This window comes from Sorex araneus, chromosome 3 (assembly GCF_027595985.1).
Source record: "Sorex araneus isolate mSorAra2 chromosome 3, mSorAra2.pri, whole genome shotgun sequence".
Taxonomy (NCBI): domain Eukaryota; kingdom Metazoa; phylum Chordata; class Mammalia; order Eulipotyphla; family Soricidae; genus Sorex; species Sorex araneus.
The window spans coordinates 239,360,776-239,387,657 of NC_073304.1; the positions used below are offsets into that span (position 1 = coordinate 239,360,776).

Genomic DNA, 26,882 nt, shown 5'->3' on the forward strand with positions numbered 1-26,882 from the left:
AGTGAGAACACTGTGGCTGGACTGGCAGATGCTGTCCAGCTTCTTCGCAGTAGACGCCTCATCCAGTAGCTGAGATCCAGGCCACCCTGCAGCCAGCCCCCCACAGCGCTCATTTGCCACACTCTGGCTGGACTCTAGGTGGGCTCAGCTTCTCTCTGTGGACTCCTCTTCCCTCTCCAGATCCGGAAGACCACGGCCAGCCAGGTGTATGAGATGATGCTCACCTATAGTGACATTGTGGGCACTGATGTCCTGGATGAGGTCCTGGTTGTGCTCAGTGACACAGCCTGGTGAGTCACAGCTCCTTGGGGCCGCATCTCTGAGCGGGACAGCAGGTGGCCACCTCCCTTACTGGCCCTGAGGCCTCTGAGCCAGCAGTGGCTCTGCTCTGGGGCCAGAATTAGTCACAGTAGCCCACCTCCTGTTTCTGGGTGTACACCCCACAGACACCAGAGAGGCAAGCGGGGCACAGGCAAGGAGGGGGCTGCGGGCTATCGGATGCCTCCTCTCCCATTTTGGGCTTCTTTTGATGTCCCATCTGGCCAGCTCTGCCCCTGTAGGAGTCAGTGAAGTCAAGGACCCTCCGCGGACAGCTCCTCCCTCTGAAGCTATAACAGCAATGTGAATGGGCACAGGGCCACCTCTCATGAATATAGGAACTCTCTGTGCCAGCTGCCAGCTCCGTGGCGTGGCTAAGATGGCCCCAGAGAGAAAACGGTGATAGTGGAGGGCCGCTCCATCCCCATGGGAGGCACCTGTGGGTCTCAGAGCTCTTCTCAGTCACTTTCTCAGAAACTTGCCCAGTGGAGCCCACGAGTGGGTCTGGGTGAAAGGCACCTTCCAGGCATGTCACTCCTGTGGGCACCATCGGGGTTGTGCCTCCGTGGGACCATCATGCTGCTGAGGAGGACTTTGCTTCTAATGAGAATTGGGAGAAGCTCACAATCCGTGGGTCCTTCTGTCCCGGCAGGTCGTTTTCACAGCCTGTGCTCCTGCAGGTTTCTTGGGGGCCCCCACTTCCTATGGCAAGTCAGGCTGTCTGTGTGGGGTCCTGGTCCAGCTGCTCTAGCTAATGCAGCTCCTTCCACCCCAGGGATGCGGAGCTGCCGACAGTGAGGGGCCAGCGGAACCGCCTCTGTGACCTCCTGGATGTGCCCAGACCTCAGCTGGTATCCAAGGTGACCCCTCCTTCCCCTCAGACTTTTGGGTACTGTCCTGAACGTTCTTCACTTCTGATCTGCCCCGGGAAGGGGAAGGTCCTGGGTCCTTTGCTGAGGGGGGCTCAGCCTTTGGCCCCAGGGACCTTCTCTGCTCAGAGATTCCCCCTACCACACACACCCCGTCACTCAGGGTCCCCAAGCCTGCTGGTTGGCTGTCCATCCCTGCCCCATGACCTGTTCCTTCTGGGGACTGTACTGGGTGGGTCCTTGCCCTCCACCTGTGCCCCTCCTGACACATGCCAGAAGCCTGTCTGGCTCTGGACACTTGAGCATATCGCTGAGAAACATCTGTGGAGGCCAGTGCCCAGCAGTGTGGGTCCTGGGTCCCAGAGTCTGCAGGGATCACGTGTTCCCACTGGGGCCTCACATCTGTGCTGTGGAGTCAGGTCCTGTGCAGCACACATGTGTGTCCAACACGCATGGTTCCACACACACTGGGTGTCAACGGGGGTTGGAGAAAAACGTGGTGCCTTTTTCTAACTGCCCCACTGTTCTTGGCTAGCTTGTTTCTCCACCTTGACCTGTCGTGCTCCCGTCACCCTCGGCTGGGCTTCCCTCTGCTCTGCCTGGCCGAGCTGCCCGTAAGAGCCCACCTTCCCCGCCGGAACCTCGTCTGTCAGTGCAGCAGCCTGGCCGTGGTGTCCTGCTGCCTGCTTTCTCCTCAGGCAGTGCGGTTGGTCTGTCCTCAGCGTGTGGCTGTGCATTTTCCAGTGCTCATGTGCTGTCCCAGGAGCAGCTGTGTGTCACAGTGGGCCCCGTAGTGGGGCTGCGCCATCCCTCTTGGTCTTGCTGGAAGGAACTTGGCAGCGGTGGGAGCAGCTTCCTGAGCAAGCCTCACTCAGGCTGAGGGCATGGCCATGTCCTTTCCAGGCTGCCGGCGTGTGCCATGGAGCTGGAGATGCTTGAGGAGAGCCACGTGACCCCTGCTTTGGGGAAGCCGCTCTGGGGAGCTGCTTTCCATCCACTGCTTAGGGCTCGTGGGCCCACTTCTGGCTTCTGCTGCCTGCCCCATGGAAGTCATCCTAGCTCCTGACTAGGAAGCCACACGGGGCTTGGAACCATGAACAGAAATAGACTGTCTTGGTGGTTAGAGTGCTCTGTGTCCATCTACCGAGTCTCCTCTGAAGTGGGTTCCCAGCTGCTGCCATGTGTCTCTGTCCCCTGGGTGCTGTTCTGTCGGGCCCCCACCTCTTGCTTGGCTGTTCGTGGTTCACATGTTCTCTGTTGGTGAGTTACTTCAAAGAAGACCTTGTCACCTTCTGCCCTTGTCTTCTCCCTGGATGCTGTCCTGGGTGGACACTAACTGGCCATGGAGACAGACTGGCTGAGCATCATTTCTGAGTCCATGTGCTCGTCACAGTTCAGTAGGACTTTTGGCCGGAGTAGGTAAAGTTGGTGCACAGTGCAGGAAGGCTTCCTGGATGTTGGGGAGACGTGATGCTGATGGTGATGTGCTCTCTGCAGCCTGCTGCTCGCTGAGTCCAATACCAGGAGCTGAGTCTGCGCCTGTCTGGTAGCGAGCACCTGGATGTGGCCAGCAGGGGACAGCACCATCAGTGCCTGGGACCTGGTGCTTCCGTCTTTGCTTTAAATTTTCATCTTATAAATCATGTACTGAATGGTTTTGTGTCTCTTGCTCTGTGTCGAATACCCCAAGGGCACAGTCGGGGCCGGGGCGTGGGGGGAGGTGAGGGACCAAGCCTGGATTTAGGCCCTTGGGTCTTGTTCCTGCAGCAGCATCCAGACCCATGAGACTCCCCCAAGGAGGGGTAAAGGCCAGCCATGCCAGGGCTCACCATGTCCCCTCACCCTCACCCCACCCTTAGTGTTCAGCAAAGGGACATGCTCCTACCTGAGGCCCCGCACGACAGCTGCCCCCAAGGCTGGTGGGGGTTCAGGGGGCGACAGCTGCCAGCAGCTGATCTCTGACCCTGGAAGGAGAAGCCTGGCTTCCACGCTTGGTGAAGCACATCCAAAAGGGGGTCTTGGGGCTGGAGAGATAGCACAGCGGGTAGGGTGTTTGCCTTGCATGCGGCAGACCCAGGTTTGAATCCCAGCATCCCATATGGTCCCCCGAGCACCGCCAGGAGTAATTCCTGAGTGCATGAGCCAGGAGTAACCCTGTGCATCGCCGGGTGTGACCCAAAAACCAACCAACCAAACAAAAAAAACCAGAAGGGGGTCTTGCCTATGTCTAGCCTCAGGTCATATGGGGCCACACTTGTGGGAACAGGAAATACCAGAGAGCAGAGCTGCTGTGAGAAGGATCTGGTTTTAACTATAACCCTGGATGCCAAAAAAAATCGCAGGACACTGAGTCCATCCACTGTCTGGTGGCTTGCAGTTGGACCTCAGTGGTGGTGAGGCCCTGCATGTGGGTATCACAAGCAGCAGATGCTGGGCTACCGATACTGCAGGGACGCGCTCGCCTGAGCCCAGGAGTGAGCCATGTGCAAGGTGTGAGGGGCAGAAGCCCAAGGTCATTTCTGGGGCAGAGGGGGCAAGTAGAAACTCCACCAAAGGAAGGAAATCTGAAATGACCTGGAGAACTCACAAAGGCAAGAAGTCTGACAGGAGACTTTAGGAAGGGTCTACTGAGACTAAAGGCTCCCATGGGTTTCTGCTGCAGACACTGGGGTGGGGCAGATGTGCAGCACTGCCTGAGGACCTGCAGCCACCACCCCCAGGCCCGGGCCAGGGTCCTCACACACTCCGGCAGGGCTGTCTGTGGTCTCCTTCCAGACTCTGGCACCAGTGGGATGCCAAAGGACAACACTGTGTGGCTCAGATGGATGCTCAAATCAGAGCCTCTGGGCTGAGACAGCACAAACGCAGGTTAGAACAGAATTCCTTCCTGTAGCTCCAGCGGCCAGGTGTGGTCTGTGACCAAATGCTTCCCAGTTGTGTCCCACTTCCAGCTTAGGGTCAAGCAGAGAATGCCAAAGAGGCCCCACTAGAGGGGCCTGTACCCTTGTTCCTGCCGCACAGTAATCCTGTCCCATTCTGCTCCCAAGTCTGCCACACAGACCAGTAGGACCTCATCACTCCTCCCATAGCCGCTAGTCCATGGCTGGGGCACAGTCCAGCAAGTCTCCCAGCCCCGCAGGCAGTACTCTTCCCAACGGCCAGAGATGGGGTGCATCAGGTGCTTCTCAGGAGCCCCACCAGGGTTGTAGTGATGCAGATGCACCCAAGACCAATGCTCCAAGGATACAGTTTCGCGATAGTGGCCCTTGAGCGTGTGGGTAACATACACCTGCATTCACCATGCTGATCACCAAGTCCTGGGTCTCCAGAAGGGTTCCGTATACACAGGAGGTTTGCCAGGTCCTGGACACCTGCCTCTTCCAGGTGCTCCGCCCGGTGGCCTGCAGGATGCACCCTGATCTTATCTGGGGGCTGCTGTGTGCATCAGCTGAAGTGGACAAAGTCCAAACCCTCCTGCAGGTGCAGGGACTTGAGGTTGTCCTCGAAGGCGCCTCCTGTGAGGTCCTGTTGGGAGAGGGGGATAGCTCTAGCTTGACCCAGGTCTCACTGACCCAGGTTGGCCCCTAGAGGGTACAGGATTTAGGCTGCCTATTAAGTGGTCTGTGCACTCCTGAGAGAAGACAGGGCCCAGATGGAACTGTGGGTGTGTTCAGCTGGTGTCCCACCAGGAGAGGGCTTCGGAGGTGCCCCTAGTAGCAGATAGTGGGTCCTTCTGCTCAGCCTGTCCTCGCCTGTGACTATGCTGGGCCTCCTCTCTTCATGCCCCTGGGGCAGAGACCAGCCTCAGGCCCCAGGAGATGGGCTTGCTCTCAGGTGATGTGACCCTGATGTCTCAAAAGCCACCTCAGCTGGGGGAGTTGGGCGGGTCCCTAGTGTCTACTTGGCCTTGATGCCCACCTGAAGGTTTCAGGTCCCTCCAACCTCACTAACTGGACACTAAAGACAAGAGCAGGGCCAAGGAGGGCCTGGTAATACAAGGCATGTGGTAACACACCATATGATCTGAGGTCCAATTCAGGGACAGCCTGATCCATTACTGCTGGGTGCTGATTTAAGTGAAAAACACTGCTGGGGGGTGGAGAAGGGGAGTGCAGGAAGGACAGAAAGGGGAGAACTATGACCATGCTAGTTAGAAATGATCACTCTGGACAAGAACTGGGTGCTGAAAGGAGGTAAAGTGATACGCATGATACCCTTCAGTAATAGTACTGCAAGCCACAGAGCCTAAAAGGAAAAAGGGGGAGAGAGAGAAAGGAAGGAAAGTGCCTGCCAATAGAGGCAGGCTGGCAGGGAGGGAAACGGGACACTGGTGCTGGAAAAAGTACATTGGTGAAAAGATGGGTGTTGGAACATGGTGTGACTGAAACCCGATCATGAACAACCTTGTAACTTGTAGATGTCTCATGGTGAGAATTTTCAGACTCTTACCTCCACTCTCTGCCCAACAGCCTTTTCTTCCTCCTAGTCTCCTCTTCAGGTTTTCAGAGGAAACATCCATCTCAGGGGTCAAGCCCAGAGGTCATTAACAACAACCACTGAACATGGGAAATGGGATTGTCCCTGAGAGGGGCGGGGCCATCACTGGCCTGGCTGTCAGCTCTAGGCGTTCCCAGCACAGGCCTCACACCACCAAAGACTCGCATCACACAGCACCACAGACCTCAGGAGACACAATGAACCACCAGTAGAAACACCTGTCCATCAAGAGGTGGGGACCTTCGGCTTCAGGAAGCAGAGAAAGCTGGAGACCACTGCACTCCCAAATGGGGAAGACACCCAGCCAGTGGTGAGCCCAAGGCCTGGGCATGCCTCCTGGTCAGTCCCATGCTGAGCACTGGAGCCTGGCTCTGGTCCGGGGCCTAACTGCCATGAACTAAGTGTGGAGATGCCCAGGATGGATGATCTCAGAAGCACCATGTGCCTGAGAACATGTCAGACGGTGCCACGTGAACTACATGCACGGGTAGTGCTGAGCCACAGGCTCTGGGGGTGCATGTGAGCACAGCTCTCGGGGGAGGCCAGCGCTGGGCTCTCCCTAGAACTACTCTGGCTGCTGATCTCGCACTCACTTCACTTACTCTGGAAGAGATGCCTGCAGAGTTTCCACTAAGGGCCAGAGAAAAGAAAACCAGGTACAAAAGGTGCTGGAACACATATGCCATTTTCTGATTCCACGTTTATTAAGAGAATGTGAGAAAAATTCTGAGAGAAGAGTGGAGGGAGATGAGCCTTCCTCAGTGGTGAATGTTGTAATGATTAATGGAGCAGGTACATAAAAGGGCAGATTAACAGACGTACGAGTTCAGAGAACAGATAGACCTGTGTGCATATTCACATACAAAGCATAAGGGAGGTGGGATTACATGGCAGGACAATTGAGTATGCAAATGGAAAGATACCTGGGTCCTTTTATCTTTGTAACAAAATTCTTGGATCAAAACTATCAAAAATTGAGAAGCAAATGGACTTTAAGATTTCACAGAGTAATTAATTTTAGAAAGAAAACATAAAAAGTACAAACCAAAAGAACAACCATAAGGGAAAATGTTGAGGGGCCAGCACATTAGTATAGTGGTTCAGGGTTTTGCTTTGCACGTGGCTGACCTGGGTTATCCCTGGCATGCTGTGGGGTCCGCTGAGTACCACTAGAAGTAATTCCTGAGCGTGGAGCCAGTAATAACTCCTAAGCATTGCCAGGTATGGCACAAAACAAAACAACACACCAAAAAATGTTCATTATATCTAAATGAAAATTTTCTGAATACAAACTTGGCTGAATGACAGAAAAATCTGAATTTGCCACATATCAAATACTGGGTTTTTTTTTTTTTTTTTTTGCTTTTTGGGTCACACCCAATGATGCACAGGGGTTACTCCTGGCTCTGCACTCAAGAATTACTTCTGGCGGTGCTTAGGGGACCATATGGGATGCTGGGAATCAAACCCGGTTCAGCCTCGTGCAAGGCAAATGCCCTACATGCTGTGCTATCAGTCCAGACACTATCAAATATATATATATATAGATAGATAGATAGATACAAACCAGTGGAAAAATACTGAAAGGGAAATAAAAATGTGTTATGCAGATGTGAAAGACAAACACATTACCCATAAAACGCTGCAAAGACCCTGATCTGAACAGTCAGAGGAGAGGGACTTGGGCTGGATGGGTGGGCCCATGGACACAGCCATGGGATTATGTGCCCACATACATACTGCAGCAGACAGTGTGTGTGGCCTAAAGGTCCCTCAATAAACTGGCAAGGAGGCGGCTAACCTGTATTGAGGAATTTGTAGCTACTGTGGTGGGGGTGATGGGGGTGACAATCAGTACTCCAGAAGCTTGGGGTCCCACTGGTGATTCTGAGTTGGCCTGTGGTTCAATGCAGGGCCTGAGGATGCGGTGCTGGGGGTGTGCTGGGGCCTCCAGGGCAGCCCTCAGCTCAGGGATGCTTGTGTGGTACTGGGCATCGGAGCCACTTGGGTGTCCTAACCACTGTGCTATCTGCCAGTTCATGAGTCCAGAAGGGTACACTTAGAACTCTCCCAGGTCGTGGCTGAAGCTGGAGGCAGATGGCACTCCACAAGACACCCCAGCCATGATCTCCTGCCAAGCAGTAACCCTGGATGTGAGAGGGGCTCCTGCCATAGCTCATAACAAACCACAGTGCACAGTTTGTTTCTTCAAGTTGTAAGGGAACTCGCGTCGGCCTGAACAAAAACAGGTCACCCCACAGCCAGTGTGTGTCCTTGCCGGACAACAAATGACCTCTTGGCCACAGTGCCACACTCACCAGCTTCACACAGATCACGAAGGGCGGCCGGGCAGCTCGGAAGTGCAGGATTGGAACCCGGGGCTTAGGTCTTTCCTGAGATGAGAGAAGATCATGCATGGCTCTGCTCCCACGCTGTCCTCCATGCTGGCTCCCTGCAGTGCTGCCAGGTGGGCATCTGTAGCCTGGGCCTCACCACACCATCCAGGGCTCTGACCCTCCCCAACCTGGCCACCCCATAACTGACCCCAGATGGGGAGGAAGGGCCACACCTGTAAGCACCAATGACGCTATCGTCCTTGCCCAGGATCCTCCCAGATGCCCAGGACAGAGTTTTAGTGACAGGGCTGCGGTGGGCGAAGTTGGTGATGGGGCTGTGGTGGACAGTGTGACAGTGAAAGGCTGTGGTATACCAGGTGGGCAGTTAATCACATCTAAGTGTGCCCGTTCCCCACACACCTGAGAGTCCTCGTAGCAGTAGAAGCCCTTACTGATCTTGTTCTCATCCACATCACAGAAAGTGACCACCTGGGGAGAACACAAGGCACCAGTGAGAGAAGGAGGGTGGGTTGTGTGTGCTGCAGGTAGGGTGCCAGTAAGGGTGGGATGGGGGAAAGTGAGGGTGGGGGCCAGTGAGGATGGGGTGGGGGCATGAGGGTGGGGATGAGAGCAAGTGGGGAACAGTGAGAAGTTGGGGACAGGAGGGTTAGGGTGGGGGCGGGGGATGAGGGGGAGACAGGGGAAAGTGAGGGTGGAGTGAAGGCATAAGGGCAGAGGTGGGGGCAGGTAGGGGGCAGTGGGGATGGGGATGGGGACAGGCAGGGGTCAGGAGGGTGGGAATGGGGATGGGCGGGGGTCAGGAGGTTGGGAAAGGGGACGGGTGGGGGGCAGGAAGGTGGGAATGGGGACAGGCGGGGGGTCAGGAGGTTGGGAAAGGGGACGGGTGGGGGGCAGGAGGCTGGGAAAGGGGACGGTCGGGGGGCAGGAGGGTGGGGATGGGGGTAAGCAGGGGGCAGAGGCGGGGACCGAGGCCAACCTTATTCCGGGACTCAGCTGTGAGGCTTCGGTAGAGCCGACGTCCCTGCTTGCCAGCGTTCCAGATGGTGAAGGCCTTCCACTGTGGCAGGACCTGCTCCTCCAGAAAGCGGACGCGGTGGATCCAGATGGTGGTCCTGCAGAGTGGGGTGGGGGTGTAACCTGGGCAGCCCAGACCTGCTCTGCCCCTTGTCCACCTGTCTACACCCCCTTGGTCCTCTCCCATCAGGGCGGCTCCAGCCCTATCCCTGCAGCTGCACCAACTGTCAAGAGGGTGAAAGTGGATGGAGGCACAAGAGTCAGGCGGCTGGGACACAGTGACCACGAGCTGCCACTGGCTTGTTCCCTGTGGAAGCTGTCCAGATGGCAGGGCTGTCTGGCAGACCTGGAGGGGCAGACTCCATGCCCCCAGCCCCAGGTCTGCTGCTGAGTGTCCATGAGCACCACTGAGATCAGTGGGTTTGAGTAGATGCACCACAAGGCCCTGAAAGGGTCAAATGAATGGCTGGTAGTTTCAGGAGCTGGCAACGAGGAATGTGGAGCTCAGAACTCACACATTGCTCTTGGACAGTGACAGCTTTTCTGGGAAAACAGTTTGGCGTCGTATTAATAACAAGTGATACCCGCCATGCAATCCAGCAGTTCCACATCTGTTTATGCAAGATGGTGGAAACAACAAATACCACTACTGCTGGAGCTAAGACCTACCAGGACAGATGCATGTCCCGAAAATGTGGTTTGTGAAGGATGCCAGACATGGGAGTGGAGTGGGGTTCGACACAGGTCATCCTCGGCATGGTAACAGGTGTGAAAGGTAGCTAGGGCACTGAGTCCTTTCTGGGCTGATGGAAATGTACTTTATGGAGAGCATTTGTCATTAGTGATAGAGATTATTTCCCCAGATTTTAAAACTCCACAGAAACAGCTCTACCAGAGTCCATAATGAAGCTGAACACTTGGAAGTGACATACGAAGGTGGCTGAGCACAAACCAGCAGAGCTATAGAAGCTGGCACATCTGGAATCTTCTACAGGCTGTGAATGATCCACAGACTGAAACATGGGACATCTGGAATCCTGCCATCATCCTGACCATTCGCATGCATGGTCTCCTTGCGAATCTGTACCTCAGTCCTATGAAGGGTTTGTCCGTCCCGCTTGGCTGTGCCCATGCCACTTTCCAGGGTGTTGTGGCATTGAGCACACAGAAGGACCGGACCAGGCAGCTGGCCAGGGGGAGCTATGCTGCCCATGCCTTCAGCCTGTTCACTTGTGAAAAATCCCTCTTTTATGTTGAGAAGTTTCCCCCTTTCTTTACCACCCACCACACAAAAGAGTGATCTAATGTGAGTTTCTGTATTGGATTAAAATCTTTTGAGCTGTGAGTGGCAAAACCTCACAGTAATGAGCTTTAATTACACCCTCGGGCTTGTTGGGAACTGAATCCCTGCAGACGCCTCAAAGCCCACCAGGAGAGCCCCGGTCTGTCCACTGCTTTGAGGACAGTCAGCACTGACATCACTGAAAGTGTCTGCTGTGAGACACTGCCAACACTCCAGGAGGGAAAGGCTTGCCCCAGAAAACACCTAGGCTGGTGCACCCCCACCCACTTCCCACAACCCTCAGTCTGTGTGGGTGTGGGGAACCAGAAGGTGCACCAGCTACTGCTGCACAGCACTCACTCTCGACCCTTCCTGCCATCTACGAGACTGTCCCTGAGGTGCCCGTTTCCTCACACAGCGACTAGAACTCGGGTGCTTGTGGAAACTCACCTTTATTCTTAGAAACCTTCCTTTACTTCAAGTCCTTTGTGGACTGTTTAGGCTTTCTCAGGGCTGGAGCGATAGCATAGAGGTTGGGCCGACCTGTGTTTGATTCCTCCACCCCTCTCGGAGAGCCCAGCAAGCTACTGAGAGTATGGAGCCCGCATGGCAGAGCCTGGCAAGCTACCTGTGCATACTGGATATGCCAAAAACAGTAACAATAAGTATCTCAATTAGATACGTTACTGGTGCCCACTCGAACAAATCGATGACCAACGGGATAACAGTGACAGTGACAGGCATTCTCAGAAGTGAGGTACTAAGTGGTCAGAAGCTCTGATAGTCCCCCACCCTTCAGCACTCTGACTTCTGGGAGGGGGAGAAAGCTGAACCCTGCCCCAGGTACTATTCCCTCCTAGACTTTGGGGGCACTGGGGTAGTAGGGGTGAAGGCCAGGCTACAGTGGGGTCCAGAGGTCCCTGGGAAGGGGCGCCGATGGAGCTGTGACAGATGACATGGCGTGTTACCTCATGACTGAGACTCCCTGGAAGTACGAAGAGGGGTGTCATGCTTGGTTTGTGGTGCACCCACAGGAATGCCCCCTTAGATCCGTCTTCAATTAGGCGGTGGCTTCCCCTGTAGATTCTGGGGAGCATGTGAGCACACCAGCTACACAGCGGTCTTTAGATGCTTGGTGGTATTTCAGTGTCTAGTCTGGCCAGCTCAGGCACTCCCTCTCACGTGGACTTTCCCCCTTTTTAATTTTCTGAGGTTATACAAGATTTATTCTCCTGAAAAAAAAAAAATCTTGGTAGAATACATCAGTAAAGCCATCTGGCTTGGCTTTTCTTTACGGAAAGTTTTTTTAAAATTACTAACCTATTTATTGCATTATGGGCAATACCTACTGGTACCTAGAGGCTACTCCCAGCAAAATGCTTTGGGGTCACATGCCCTGGGGCAAGGTTTGAACTCCGAGCCTCCATAGGCAGAACATGTGCTTCATGTCGTTGAACTGTCTTCCTGTCCCACAAACCTAGTACTTACTCCCTCTCAGCCCCTATTACTATCTTTTAAAGACATTACATTTTTGACGTAAACTGATTTCGTTGAATTCCATATATTTGACAAACATGTAAGTAAGTCCTCAAGGTCATTGAAGGTTCATGAAAACTATGATTTCAAATGAAATGACACAGGAGTAATGAAACTAGGAAAGCTACTGCAGCAGGTAAGGTGCTCACCTTCCACGTAGTCCACCTTGTTTCTAACCCTGGGACCCCATATGGTTCCTCAGGACTGCCAGGAGTGATCACTGAACACAGAGCCAGAAGTAAGCTCTGAGCACCACCAAGCGTGTCTCCAAAATCGAACAACAAAACAACCACCTAATTTTACCAGGGGCTGACTTAATCCATAGATTAGACTCCCATGGTGTATTTCTGGCCAGAAAACAAACAAGCAAACAAAAAATCCCATGAGTCAAATCCCCAAACATTTCTAAGGGCAAATAGTGACCTGCTCATTTCTGACCTTCTGACTGTAGCTCAGGGTCCTGCACAATCAGATCCCAGACTATCAGGGCCAAGGCCAGCCCCACTCTGAACAAGGGGCCACTCAGCAGGGCCCTTAACAAACATTCATGCACACACACATATATACATGCACAGACGTCCACTCTGACCTGTTGGTAGAATCACATCATATCTCAGTGGGTAAGTGGAAACCAGAGTCCTAGGAAAGTCCAGACAGCATGGCTTATCAGCATAATGGAACCATGTTGAATTAAATGATATTTTTTGATAACCTACTATATTGTCTTGTCAACAAATCCATTTTTTCCTAATTTCTGTTGGCTCCCCCCCACCCCTTGCTTAATTTCCAAATATTTCAAGTTGGCTTAATGATTTATAGCTTAATTCTGGCTACTGCATGACTGCCATCAATTGAGATTTATTCAAATTTGCTTTATAGCCCCAAATACTACTTAGAACTTTACAAGAATGTAAATTTTGCAGTTTCATCTAAATATTCATCAGGTCAAGTTGTTCACCATGTTGCTTAAATCCTCTCTATCTGTAGATCTGAACATCCTTGCCAACCCTGCTTTCTGCCGATTACTAAGGGATGTTAAGATCGAACTATAAAGTGGGCAGGACACTTGCCCAACACAAGGGTGACCCAGGTTAGTCCTCTGTACCCCATATGATACCCTGTGCCTCCCTAGGAGTGACATCTGAGTGCAGAGCCAGGGGTACGCCTTGAGCACTGCTGGATGTATCCCCAAAACAAAATAAAATCTCCAGTTGTAGTTGTAGATTTGCTTATTTTTACTTTATTTTGGTCTGTTTGTGTTGGATAACTTTTGAAACCCTATGGCTAGGCCTATCACATTCAGGACCATTACAACGTCCTGCAAAATTACCTTTTCACCCAGCCTGCAGATCATATTGCACCATCAGACACCAAATGGTTGATTTCTCACTAAAATCACTGTAGCAACATTTAGGGTTAATATAAGAGAAAGCATGAGACAAGTTCTTTCCCTGAAATGTGGAAAACAGTGAGTTTCAATATGACTAGCATTTACACCAAGTTCAAGGCTGCCCCATTGCTGGGATCCCAGCCATCATATGCACTGTTGGTGTTCCTGTGCCAGAAACCCCATGTCAGGAGACAGGAGGGTCACCCTCCCAGGGGAAGACAGCACCAGTCTCCCTCCAAAAAAGACTCCTCAGCCAAGTGCCCTCAAAGACAGACTGTTTGCAGGCCCCTGTCCCCTTCTCCCAGAGTAAACTGAAGAAACACACACACTGTAACTATAAGAAAAATGGGAGACACACATGAACACGCACACTGCACATGGACACAGCACAGCCCCTCACTGTCCTGAGCATGCACATGTGTAAAGGGACACACACATCTGAACACGTGCATGGACACAGCAGATGGGCACACATGAACACGCACACTGCACATGGACACAGCACAGCCCCTCACTGTCCTGAGCATGCACATGTGTAAAGGGACACACACATCTGAACACGTGCATGGACACAGCAGATGGGCACACAGGAACACGCACACGTGTGTAGGACACAGCACGCACACACAGAAGTAAACACACGCCCTTCTGTGGCTTCCTCTGCCTGCACTGCACCTCTCCTTCCCTCATGCAGTCTTCAGCTCATACCCAGATAAGTGGCTCATCCATAAGTGGTCACATCCAAGAAGAGGGAAGGAGGATGGTGGGGGGCTCTGAGTAGGGGCCTGGCTAGAGAAGGGGGTGCCCCGTCATCTGAGGTGACCATTGGAGGAGCACAGCACTCAGCTGGAGAAACCTGGCACTCTAAGCAAGGGAGGACCAGACTTGCAGGCACCTACAGTGCCACCCAGTGCAAGGACTCATGACCCTGAATGCCCACCTGACCCAGAGCATGCCCACATGACATAGTGATGCCCTCATGACCTGGTGCACACCCATGACTTAGTGCATACCAATGTGACTCGGTGCATGCCCACGTGATCCAGTGATGCCCACGTGACCCAGTGTATACCCATGTGCCCCAACACAGTGCATCCCCACTGCACCCCCCCAGGCTTCAGTGCTCTGAGCCCACACCTGCTGGGCCTACCCCACCAAAGCCAGCTGCCCTCAGCGTGCCTAGTCAGCAGTCATGAACATACTCGAGGACAGAGTGTGTGGCTGCGCTCGGGTGGTAGCGGTAGAGGAGGAGGCTGTGGTCCACGCGGAAAACTCCGCCACCCTTTCTGAGATGGTTGTAGAAGAGAAGCAGGTCCTCAGGCACGCCCTGTGGGAGAGGGACACACACTCAGGGCCAGGCCCAGCCACCTCTCCACACTTGAGGTGACAGCAAGTTCACAACATCTCCTGCTGCCCCAGCGTGGGGACTGCAGAAACAGTTGCTCCGAGCCTAGTGCTCCTTCCTCACAGCCTCTCATGTGGGCCTGGGACAGCTGATGTCACTGGTGCACAGAGCAGAGCTCTGTCCCCAGACCCTGCAGACCCCATTCTGGAAGAGCCAGGTCACCCTCCCCAAGTTGGGGAGAGCAGAAGGAAATGTGAAATCCCCCTCTTCAAGGAGCAGGGAGAAGACATGGAGACCCTGAGTCTGAAATTCAAGACAAAAGTGTCTATCAGAAGTGGGGGGTAGAGGAGAGCTGTGTTTGTGGGGCTGAGGCACCGTCACTATTGGTGCCTGTGGGCTGGGGCGCACTGAAATGCAAGGAATGGTTTGCTTGTGTTTTCTTGGCCATTCCTGGGGGTGCTGGGGCTGATCCCAGCTCTGAGCTTGAACACAGGCCTCAGAGCTACCTCCTGAAGCCCAGGGATGGTCTTGCTTCTACCCAGGCAGAATCTGACTCAGAGGCTGACACAGGATGTGTCAGGGCCCGAGCTTGTGTTTCTTGCGGCATGTCAGTGGTGACCTCCTTCACCCTCCTGCACATTCACTCACAGCAGAAGCAGGGCGAGAGCCTCCACGAGGGCCCTCTGCCAGGCCTCCGCATTCCTTAGACAAGGACTTCTGGCGAGGGGCACCTCTTTGTGTGATCTTGGAGGGACAGGGACCTAAGATTGAGAGCTGGATCCTCCATGGGGAGGTGAGCTGAAGCCTCCTTATCCCTACCGCATGAGGAGAGGTGCTGGACAGAGCTGCGTGCATGTTCAGCAGGGATAGCTGGGCATGAGGCAGCCTGACAGGTGAGCTGGCCTGGGCAGCCCTGCTTTGCACCCTGGGGCAGCTGCTGCTGGAGGGCTCCTCAGCTGAGCCGTGACAGGGAAACAATGCTGCTCCAACGTAACTCTGAGTAGACGTGAGGAAGGTGGTCCAGCTGGATGGTCCAGTGTGGAGAGCAGAGGAGCTGGCTCCTCCCTCCAAATGAAGTGGTGTGAGAGACAGGGAGAGGAGAGGAGGGTCCAAGGAAAAGGCTCAGAGCACAAAAGGCTCTGCCATGTGCCTGGTCCACCGCCTCATTAGGATCAAGGTCATGAAGGCTGACAGCCCCATCTCACAGTCTCATTTAAGGGAAACAAACCACTTAGCCCTGAGATTTGCTTCTTCGCTGGTGGTGACAACATGAACTCTGAGACTGTCCAGGAGGTGAGAGAAGGCAGCCCCAGCCCTGGCCCCTCAATCTGAGACCGGTGTGGGACAAGTGCTCCCAGCTGGGTGTGGGCATGGGGAAGGTGCCCCTTTAGCCCCCCTTCTACTGCGCCACTGCCCTGCCCACACCCCCACACTTCCCCAGAGAGCCTTAAACCAGGACAGGGTAGGTGGGCTGTGGGCCCGAGCAGTGTGTGGCCTCAGAGCAGTGCAGCAGATGAGCTGCAGGCCTTTGTGAAGAGGTTTCACTGAAGGTAAGGGCACAGAGCCACGACCTGGGTGGCCTGGAGCCCCCACAGTGTACCCCTGGACCCGAAGAAGTGCCATCAGGGACCTATACTTACCCGCCCGCCCTCATCAAATGGGCCCACTTGGGAAAACCACGTCCGAGAGCAGAACCAGGTTGGCATGATTACAGTTGGGCCATTGGAGGTGAAGACCTAGAAGGAACCACACACGTTGGCAGGTTAGCTGGGCCAAGAGTTCAGAGCAAACAAGTGACCACTAGCTTTCCACAAAGCATTACAGATGGCAGAGAGTCAGCCCCCCTCTGCAGGGGCAGGCTCACCCAGACCTACCAAGCTGACAGACAGACGTGGGCATGGGGCAGGGAATCCCCTGGCACAGCCAGCTGCAGGTGCCCCACTGAATGACTTTCTGGGCTGAACTCAGACGGTCTGCAAAGGAGGGTGCTTCCCTGGCTCCACCCAGCAGCAAAGCCTCACATGAAAATGAAAAAAATTAGCATCTGCTTCTATGGGGAAGAAAAGACCAGAATAGCTTTAAAAAATAAAGGACGTGACTCAACAGTGTCAAGTCACAAAGGGTTAATTAAAGCAGCTGCTCTAGGATCCTGAGCGAGGAGGCTTGTGGGAACCAGCAAGTTTTCAGAGCCTAGCTCAAAGGAAACCTGCACAGCGGCTGCCAGTCTGCAACACTGCCTGTGCTTATATGTGTTGCATGTCCTTGCTCCTGTGTCTGATTGGTTATACTCATTATTATTTTTTTAATTTTTAAAATTTTATTGAAACACCAAGCCATGATGCCCAAAAGTAGAGAGAGAGTAAGGGGAATATTGTCTGCCATGGAGGCAGGGGGAGGGTGGGAAAGGGGGAGTATATTGGGGTTATACCCATTATTACACAGCTATGAAAACTGATCAATTTGATTAAACCCATAGAACAGCAAATCACTGATAGTCTCTCACGTGGCATACAGAGATGACCCTCCTTTACTAAAGCTTTAACCATAACTTAGGGGAGATGGAAACATTTATAGGAAGACATAAATCATCAAAACTGCAAAGAAATGGAATATTTTTCTTCCTGATCTACAGAAGATCCTAACAAGAAAAAAAAAGATTAAAAGAGAAGTAAAAAATAAATAAATAAAAAACACCTCCCCCTTTTCTGGCACTCTCAGCAAAGACAAACAAAAAATGTCCAGGCTCATATAGATTCACTGGTGAAGCCCACTTAAGTTTAAAACGCAACCATGACATTTCTCTGGACTTAGTTACTAAAATACTAAAATACAGAAATCCAAAACTATGCTGCTGCTGGTGCAGCCTCCTGACCTCATATCTCTTCATTCTCAGCAATGGAAAACAAATTACCAAATGCTTTCTTTTCAGCAGATCGACTTTAGGGGGGAGAAACTCCAAATCAATAATAGTGAATTTTTTGTTTAAATATTGAATGTAATCAAAATAAAGTGAAAGTAAAGTGAAATTTACCAGTTACACATGCGGGGTGGGGGGCTGGGGAGGTGGGGGGAAGGGAGGAGGTATATCGTGATTCTTGGTGGTGGAATATGTGCACTGGTGAAGGGATGGGTGTTTGAGCATTGTATAACTGAGACTTTAACCTGAAAGCTTTGTAACTTTCCACATGGTGAATCAATAAAAGAATTAAAAAAAAAAAAAGAAAATAAATACTAGCATGAATTTAAACAACAAAAAAAAATAAAACGCAACCATGAGGAGCAGAGAGTACAGGGGAGGGCACTTGCCTTGCATGAAGCTGACCTGGATTTGACCTCTGACACCCTGTACAGTCTTCCAAGCCCACCAGAAGTGATCCCTGAGTGCAGAGCCAGGGATAAGCCCTGAGAACCCCCAAGTGTGGTCCCAAAACAATCAATCAATTAATCAATCAATCAATCAATCAATAAACATGATGGTGCCAGAGAGATGGTACAGCAGGTAGGGCTGGTTGAGTGCATGAGTCAGCTGCACTAAACCATAACAGTAAAGGATTGGAAAACACACATCCAGGGTTGGAGTGACAGTAGAGCAGGTAGGGCATTTGCCTTACACACAGCAGATGGGGGTATACTCCTTAGCATCCCATATGGTCTCCCAAGCTCTCCAGGAGTAATCTTGAGTGAAAAGCTAGGAGTAACCCCTGAGAATTGCCAGGTGTAGCCCAAAACAAACAACAACAAACAAACAAAAAGAAAATATATAATCACCCCACAGGCGCAGAGAAAGCCTTGAGCAAAGTATAACCCCTTTCATGATAAACATAGTGAACTTGGGACAAGAAGGCAGTTGGCTTAACCTAGGAAAGGTTTTTTTTTTTTCCTTTTTGGGTTACACCCAGTGATGCATAAGGGTTACTTCTGGCTCTACACTCAGGAATTACTCCTGGCGGTGCTCAGGGGACCCTATGGGATGCTGGGAATTGAACCTAAGTTGGCCGCGTGCAAGGCAAATGCCCTACTGGCTGTGCTATTGCTCCAGCCTCTAAGAAAGGTTTTTTACTGTTAAAATCCATCTCACAGTGGTGAAATGCTTAAAGCTTCACCCTAAAGTTAAGGACAAGGTAACAATCCTTGCACCTACCACTTCTATTCTGCATGGTGCTGGAAATTCTGCCCAGAGCAATAGACAAGAACTAAAGGCATTTTATTTCTAGTTTCAAAAGAAAGAAGCAAAACAATAAAACTATTTGCTTGCAGAGGTCACAATCCTATCTAGAAGCAGAAAATGTAGGAATAACTATAACAGGTAGAATCTTGCACGGCAGAGCCTGGTAAGCTACCTGTGGTGTATCTGATATACCAAAAACAGTAAAAATAATGGGCCTCATTCCCCTGACCCTGAATGAGACAGGGATGATGGAGACATTACTGGTGCCCGCTCGAGCAAATTGATGAGCAATAGGATGACAGTGATACAGTAAACTATAACAGAAGAATATAAGATCTATACACTAAAAATTACCAAACATCCTTGAAAAAACTCAAAGGTGTTGGAGAGGGAGGACAGTTACCCCTTAGAGAAAGTCCAGGCAGAGCACGGGGCCCAGGGGCTGATCTGTGCAGGCAGACACGGCTATGTCTGGGCACCACTGCTCCAGGACAAGCACACATGGGCCTCTGATGAAGGCTGGGTCCTGGAATGCCCATGGCTTTGTATGATGGTGGCTGTGGATAGGCTCACCTTCGGAGACAGATGGAGAAAGTGGTAATGCTTTCATGAATTTGCTTCTGTACTTGTTTCATCAAGGATCAAGGTCTCTAATATTGAATACCCTTTTGTGGTGGCAGTTGTTGGTTGGTAGGTTTTCCTGGCTCTGCGCTCAGGAATGTGTTCTGGTAGTGCTTGGAAAACCATATGGAATGCTGAGGAATGTTGGCTGTGTGCAAGGTAAATGCCTTATCCATTGTGCTATCACTCTGGACCCCTTTTGTTGTTGTTGTTTTGGAGCTAGGGGACAACTTCTGGTGGGGCTCAGGGGATCATATGTGGTGCTGGGTATAGAGCCCAGGTTAGCTTGCACACAAGGCAAGCACCTTACTTGCTGCTCTATCTCTCTGACCCCTCTACTATCAACTGTCTTAGGAGAGAGGCTGGAATATTTCAGGGTCCACATAGACTAAGCTTTGCATATTTGTGAAAATGAAAGACTATGGATCAACTTAGAGTACTGTTTATGTTTCTGGGAAAATCATTCCTTTAGAACATTGCCCTAAGTTAAATTTTGAGATATAGAAGATGGGTGAATGGGAGAATGAAGAGTAAAAAAATAGAATTTCTCTATTTTTTGAAACTAGTTTGTGAACCAATGTTACCTACCTTAAAACATAACTGATAATGACAAATCACCAGCTTGCGATACTGATTAAACAAACAGCACCCTTGAAAGGAGCTGTCTTTCCTTTGCTCTCAGATTACTACAGTCTGGATTTACAGGAACTGAAAAATGAAAAAGATTCTAGTTCCTGGGGCTTAGCTGATGGGGCTCATGATGGGACAAATGCCACCCTTGGAGGCTGCACCACTGAGAAGGTACCAGATCCATTTCCAACTTCCGCGCTTCCTTCCCTGCCTCTACAACTGCCCTCTTGGTTTTCTGCACCAAAAACCATATTCTTCCTCTTTGGATCTAAGAATATATGTAACTCAGAAAATTCAGCAGCTGGATGAAAAGCAGCACCCCCACAAGAGAAAGCCTGAAATAGCAAAGATGTTTCAGACATTCTGCATGCTCTTATGGGTATGAGTTAGGGTTCACTGCATGTCCCTGAATGTGTCCTGGTGAGAGGTCCATTCGGAACTGGAAAAGACAAAGGTACTTATGCAGAAAGCTGATTTCTTTTTTCTTTTTTTTTTGTTTTTGGGTCACACCCGATGATGCACAGGGGTTACTCCTGGCACTCAGGAATTACTCCTGGTGGTGCTCGGAGGACCATATGGGATGCTGGGAATCGAACCCGGGTTGGCATGCGCAAGGCAAAAGCCTTACCCGCTGTGCTATCACTCCAGCCCCAGGAAGATGATTTCTTTGAGAAAGAAACATTTCCAAGTTCTATTTCAGAAACTTCTTTTGGACATCACCCTTCATTTCCAAAGCTCAGTGCACCAGCAGCGTTCACCTTTCACACCCACCCTGCAGACCAGGGCAGGGTGACCAGTTGTCTTCAAAATTGCAGTCTGGCTGAAGAGGTGAGCAGACATGGAAGGCACTGATGAGCAGGCCATGCCCTCCTGGGAGGGAAGGGGTGGGCAGCCTGCCCCCACCCCCCGCTCAGTACAGGAGCAGGGTCTCTCAGCTGCTAGGTAGAGTGAGAGGAACTTCCCTGGGCACAGCATACCTCACTTTGGAGGTCTCAGGAGACTCTGTTCTTTTTTGGTCAATTTTGGTTTTGTGCCACACAAAACAGGATGATCTGATTCTGTAATCAGGGGTCACTCTCAGAAGTGCTTGGGGGACCATATGGTGCCAGGACTTGAACCCAGGCCTCCTCCAGGCAAATCCTGCACTCAGCCCATTGAGCATCTCTCTGGCCCAAAGAATCTTTGCTGTGAAGTCTGTCTCAAGGGCAGGAGAGACAATAGTGCCAGACATAAGATACTTGCTTTGCATGTGACTGATCTGGGTTCAATCTCGGCACCACATATGGTCCCTTGGGCACTACCAGAAGTGAGACCAGAGCATGGACCCAGGAGTGAGCCCTGAGCACTGCTGGTGAGGCCCCAAAACCAAAACCAAAAAGTTAACTTCATTTAGAAAAAACATTTTTAGAAAAAAGTCAGAAAAATATAACTAGAGAATTATAATTTTATACTATAGGCAAACATACATGTTATACAGAATACACTCAAAAACTTTATGAATTACACCATTAATTCCATTTTCTAAAATCACTTTTTGTTCATAGGACTTATACATGAATCAACTAAAATCATATAGAATCAGTTCTGTAAAGGTGACTCAGATTCCTGAGCTGAAAGACAAAAGCTGGAAGCAGCCCAAATGTCACTCAAAATACAGGCCCAGACACTGCAGAGATGACTGTCCCCAGCAGTGAAGTGAAGGAAGTATCCATGAGGACAGTATCACAGACCATGCTGACACACTTGGATGGACAAGAAAAAGCTGCCACAGAATGAGGAGTTCCATCCCTAGGGACAGAAATCAGGTGGGATCCAGGGGCCTGGTTGCCCCTCTGCCCCATGGCCATGTTGGGCCGGTGGTGATGAGGGCCTATCAGCACTCAAGGCAGTAACCACACGGAGGTAAGGTGGTGTTCTGGAAAGACGGCTGCTCCAAGGCCACGGTCTTTCTTCTCCTTGACAGTACAGGAATATGCTGATAGCCAGTGTCTGACCAGCACCAGCCTGTCTCTCTAACCCTGCCAACTACGTACTTGAGAATACTGAGACCCTGCATACCTTAATGTCCCTGGCCAGGTCCTCCTGTCTATTTTACACTGTCAGGAACCATCACAGGAAGGGTTGAATCCAATGGACCTCAAAGGGTGCTTGTGGGTGCACTCAGGCCACTAGGTTAACTTCCAGCAGGCCAAGCACCCCTGATATCACTTACCCATTCTGATGGGACTTGGCTCTAATGTTAAAAAGAAAATGTGTTTTCAATGTAGCCTCTAGAACTGACTGTCAGGCTATGAAAAGGTCATGGGACAAAGCAAGATGCAGTCAAGGGTCTCATGACCAGTGGGTAGGGAGGGGGGGAGGTCAGTAGTGAAAGGGCTGAGCACAGATCCTGAAATGCTCCTCCCTCTAGGGCTGAGGGAGACGTCACCACTTCTGCCTCTCAGCTTCGACTTGGGGGAGGATGCGGCTCTGGTTGTCATTATGTTGTGTCACCATAATGCAGGACCAGGGCCCTGTGCAGTCCTTGGTTGCCACAACAGAAGTGACCTTTGGTTTAGCTCAGTTCTGTTGCTCTCCCACTGGAATTTGCTCTACTCTAGAAGCTAGAATGGCAGGTACATGCTTTGTGTTTTTGTGTTTTTTTTTTTTCCTAACAACCTGAATTGGACGATTACGCTTGAATAAATGTGGCTCACTGCCGGCAGTTTCTATCTTCGTCGTCTATGTACCAACATCCAACTATGATGAAGAAGAAATTGAGAAGTTCTACATGGAGCTGGAGAAGTTCTGTAAATGACCTTCTACAAGATCGTTGTTGGTGATTTTAATGCCAAGATAGGACCAAGAAGGTCGCCCGAAGAACTCCACATTGGAACCCATGGACTAGAATGGAACGAACAGGGTGAGAGACTGAGTTCATCATGTCGACCAAGACCATCCATGGTAATTCACATTTCCAAAAGGCCAAATCTAAATGTTGGACATGAGAGTTTCCTGGTGGACAGTTCCACAATGAAATTGACTACATCATATTCAATCAAAGGTTTTGCCTGACTGATGTTGCTGTTGTCCCAAAATTCCAAATGGGATCAGACTACCGTCTCTTTCATACAAAATTCTACTTCACAGAGCGGGAAGAAAGGTCTATAAAGTTTAAGTTTAAGAAGAGAACTCCCGGGGCTGGAGCGATAGCACAGTGGCTAAGGCGTTTGCCTTGTACATGGCCGACCCGGGTTCGATTCCAAAGCGTCCCATGTGGTCTCCTGAGCACCGCCAGGAGTAACTCCTGAGTGCTGAGCCAGGAGTAACCCCTGTGCATTGCCAGGTGTGACCTCCCCCCCAAAAAATAAGAGAACTCCCAGAATGACCACCAACTGGGAGCTCTTTGGCACTATTGCAGCAACGTGGGAAGATGCGGTCATTGACAACACCGGCAAGGAATACGATTGACTGGTTCAGCATCTCCATGATTGCTCGAAAAACGTCAAGAGTGGGAAGGCCACAAACAGATGCTTGTTTTCGGAAACTCTCGAGCTTATTCGCCAACGTGATTTGGTGTGAGCCTCAGGCAACCATAAGCTAACGTCTGAGCTCGCAAAGCTGTGCAGAGAAGCGATAAAGGAAGACCTTAAAGAGAGAAGAGCAGCAGTGTTGGCTGATGTGACAGAAGCAGGAAAAAGTATTCGCAACACTTGCCTGTCCTTCGCCAACTACAAGACCAAGATGACTGCCCTCCAACATCCTGATGGATCTATCACATCTTCCAGAAAGGCAATGGAGAGTTCTACTCAGATCTCTTCGACAGCCATGTCCAACTGCCCACATACCAAATTCTGCAGGATGGATATGTCGTTCCCAATGTCCTCCCTTCCGAAATCCTACATGCCATATTGTCGGTAAAGATGCGTACAGCACCCGGTCAAAACAAGGTCAGACCTGAACACCTGAAAAATCTTCTGCCAGTACTCGTCAATACACTAGCTGGACTCTTCACATGCTACCTGTCTGAATGCAAAATTCTGTCCCAGTGGAAAACCAGCAGGACCGTTTTATTGTACAAGAATGGAGACATCCACGACATCGGCAACTATCACCCAATCCGCCTGTTATCCATCGTCTACAAGTTGTTCACTCGAGTCATCCTGAATAGAATAGGCAGAACACTAGACGAAGGACAACCATGCGAGAAAGCCGCATTCCGAAAAGGATTCAGCACGATCGACAATATCCACACAGTGACCAAACTCATTGAAGTTTCACTAGAGTTCAAGATGCTGCTCTGTCTAACGTTCATCGATTTAAAGAAGGCCTTTGGTTCTGTTGAGACTGAAGCGGTCATCGAAGCCCTAGCCAAACAGGGCATTCAAACTCAGTACATCAAGATCCTCCACGAGCTGTATTACGGATTCACCACCAGGATCTCACCATTCTACAAGGAAGTGAGCATTGACATAAAGAGAGGGGTTCGGCAGGGTGAGACCATTTCACCGAAACTCATGTGACGAGTGGAATGGGAAGGAATGGGAGTGAAGATAGATGGTCGGCAACTACACCACTTCTGCTTCGCTGATGACATTGTTCTCATAACATCAAATATTAGCCAAGCAACACAAATGCTGGCCAACTTCGACCGTGAGTGTGGAAAGGTCGAACTGCAGCTAAACCTTAAGAAGACAATGTTTATGAAAAATGAACTAGTTCTTGATATTCCATTTGCTCTCAATGAAACGAACATCTCCGAATGCAGCAGCTATGTGTACCTGGGTCGAGAACTCAACATGAGGAACGACTTGGCGCCAGAACTGCACAGGAGGAAGAGAGCAGCATGTAACTCCTTCAAGAGCGTCCAAGAAATGGTTAAGAGGACAAAGAACCTCCGGCTCCGGGCACATCGTTTTGACTCCATCGTTCTTCTAGCACTAACATACGCCTCAGAGATTTGGCCGTATGAAAACAGGATGAGAACACTATTTGGATATCCCAAAGAGGAAATGAAAGAGCTATGCTATCACGTTTCACTCAACTGAGAGAAGGAATCTGGAGTTCCGACCTCCACTGAAGGTCAAGAATTAGGGACACTGTCTTGTTTGCCAAGGCGTCGAAAATCAGATGGGCCGGAGACATAATGCGATTCAGAGAGGACAGCTGGACTAGAGCTGTTACCGACTGGGTTCCACGGGACGTCAAAAGACCGTGTGGCCGCCCACCAATGAGGTGGTCAGATTTCTTTGTCAAAACCTTGAATGAATGATTTGAAGCTCTTCCTATTCCTGGAGCGAGCAGATATCATTGGGCTACACTAGCATGCAACAGGGACAAATGGAGCTGTTACTGGCGCCCGCTCGAGCAAATCGAGGATCAATGGGATGACAAGTGATACAAGTGATGCTTTGTTTTTTGTTTTTGGCTTTTGAGGTCACACTGGCAGTGCTCAGGTATTACTACTGGCTCCATAATCAGCGTACTCAGGAATTACTCCTGGCAGTACTCAGGGAACCATATGGGATGCCAGGGGTCAAACCTGGGTCAGTCACGTGTAAGGCAAACACCCTGCCTCCTGTACTATCACTCCAGCCCTTGGGTATATGCTTTTTTTTTTTTTTTTTTTAAACAGTGAAGTCCAATACTGGTGTTCTCTTTGGTATTCAAATGGGTAAAAAAAAAAAAAAAGAATTATTGTCAAATTAAGTTCTAGAATCACAAAGTCTCACACTTGTCAGATCTTTGATCACAGTGTTAACCTAAGCAATGGCTGTCAAGCTTCGAAGAGTACAGATACACTAGTGTACACAGATGATTCCCCATGGCTGGACATGTGGTCTGACTCCGATTTTTCACTCTTATAGCAATTTTGTCCTTATAACCACAAATATGTAGCTGTACTTTTCAACTTCAACATTTCTCTTTGCTGTTTTTAATTTCTTGTCTTGGGGCCACACTTGGTGAATCCTCCAAGTGGACTTGAGTAACATATGTGGTTCTGAGGATTGAACCAGGGTCATCTGTGTACAAAGCCAAGTGACCCACCCGCTATATGCTGCTCTAGTCTCTGCTGTTTTTAAATTTTTTCTTTTTTTTAAATTTTGGGGTCCACATCTCTGTGATTATCTGTTTCTGCTCACTCAGTGGATTTAGGAACCCTACATGGTGCCAGGTGTCGAACCCTAGTCGGTTGCACACATGTGGTGGTGGCGTTATTTTTATGACCATGTGCACTCCTTTACTATAGCTGCTTTCCCCTCTGAAGTGAATAACAAAACTAAATTTCTGAAGGCAGAACTGATTAGTGAGTCCAAGAAGGAACTAAGGGGCCAGGTTCTTGCTTAGCCTGAAGGAGGCCCTGCACAGGCACAAGATTCACCCAACTCATAGTCCACACTCCAGCATCCTCTGGGGAGTAATCCTAGCAAGAGGGTCAGGTGTAAGTCCAAAATCAAAAAGAAAAGGAAAAAAGAAACTGGCTACTGAACTCATTTATCCCTAGTGGGTAAAGAAGAGTGAAGGATTCTAGCTACAGAAGTTAGCTGCAAAATTATAAATCGTTTGTGAGATGTGCACAGTAATTCCTATTTCAGATGACAGCTGTAAGGATAAAGTGCAAGCAAAATCCCTAGTTTGCTCAAGAAACTTGAGTTGAAATTAAATGATCTGTGGCTAATACAAAAAGACGTGAGTCCTGCGTCTGATATGATGGGTTGGAAGGCAGGTCTGTAAGGAGGTCTCCCGCCCTGCACCTTAAATACACTGAGAGGCTGCGTCCTGAGACTCTGTGTGGTCCCTCCAAGGTGTCAATTCTGCCAAAACCCACTCTCCAAACCAATGCATTTAAGCTTGTTCCAGAAACCCTCCCAGTAC

At 50.5% G+C, this 26,882-nt stretch overlaps 2 protein-coding genes across 15 annotated transcripts in view; one reads left to right on the forward strand and one right to left on the reverse strand.

Annotated features, from left to right (window-relative positions):
• Window positions 1-2,843, forward strand: part of TBCD (tubulin folding cofactor D) — a 99,554-nt gene extending 96,711 nt beyond the window's left edge. Inside the window, exons 37-39 of the mRNA XM_004621130.2 lie at window positions 181-290; window positions 1,094-1,178; window positions 2,091-2,843. Of these exons, the coding sequence (XP_004621187.1) occupies window positions 181-290; window positions 1,094-1,178; window positions 2,091-2,126 (231 nt within the window). The 3' untranslated portion in view covers window positions 2,127-2,843. The remainder of the gene's footprint in view (window positions 1-180; window positions 291-1,093; window positions 1,179-2,090) is intronic.
• B3GNTL1 (UDP-GlcNAc:betaGal beta-1,3-N-acetylglucosaminyltransferase like 1) overlaps window positions 1-26,882 on the reverse strand; it is a 103,392-nt gene that overhangs the window by 6,029 nt on the left and 70,481 nt on the right. For 2 of the 14 annotated variants that reach the window (XM_055133583.1, XM_055133582.1), the window contains exons 7-11: window positions 16,249-16,344; window positions 14,466-14,590; window positions 9,018-9,153; window positions 8,441-8,509; window positions 8,003-8,077 (exon numbers count right to left, since the gene is read on the reverse strand). In XM_055133583.1, coding sequence (XP_054989558.1) covers window positions 8,003-8,077; window positions 8,441-8,509; window positions 9,018-9,153; window positions 14,466-14,590; window positions 16,249-16,344 — 501 coding nt within the window. The other 12 variants (XM_055133579.1, XM_055133580.1, XR_008629358.1 and 9 more) reach the window with 11 other exon arrangements.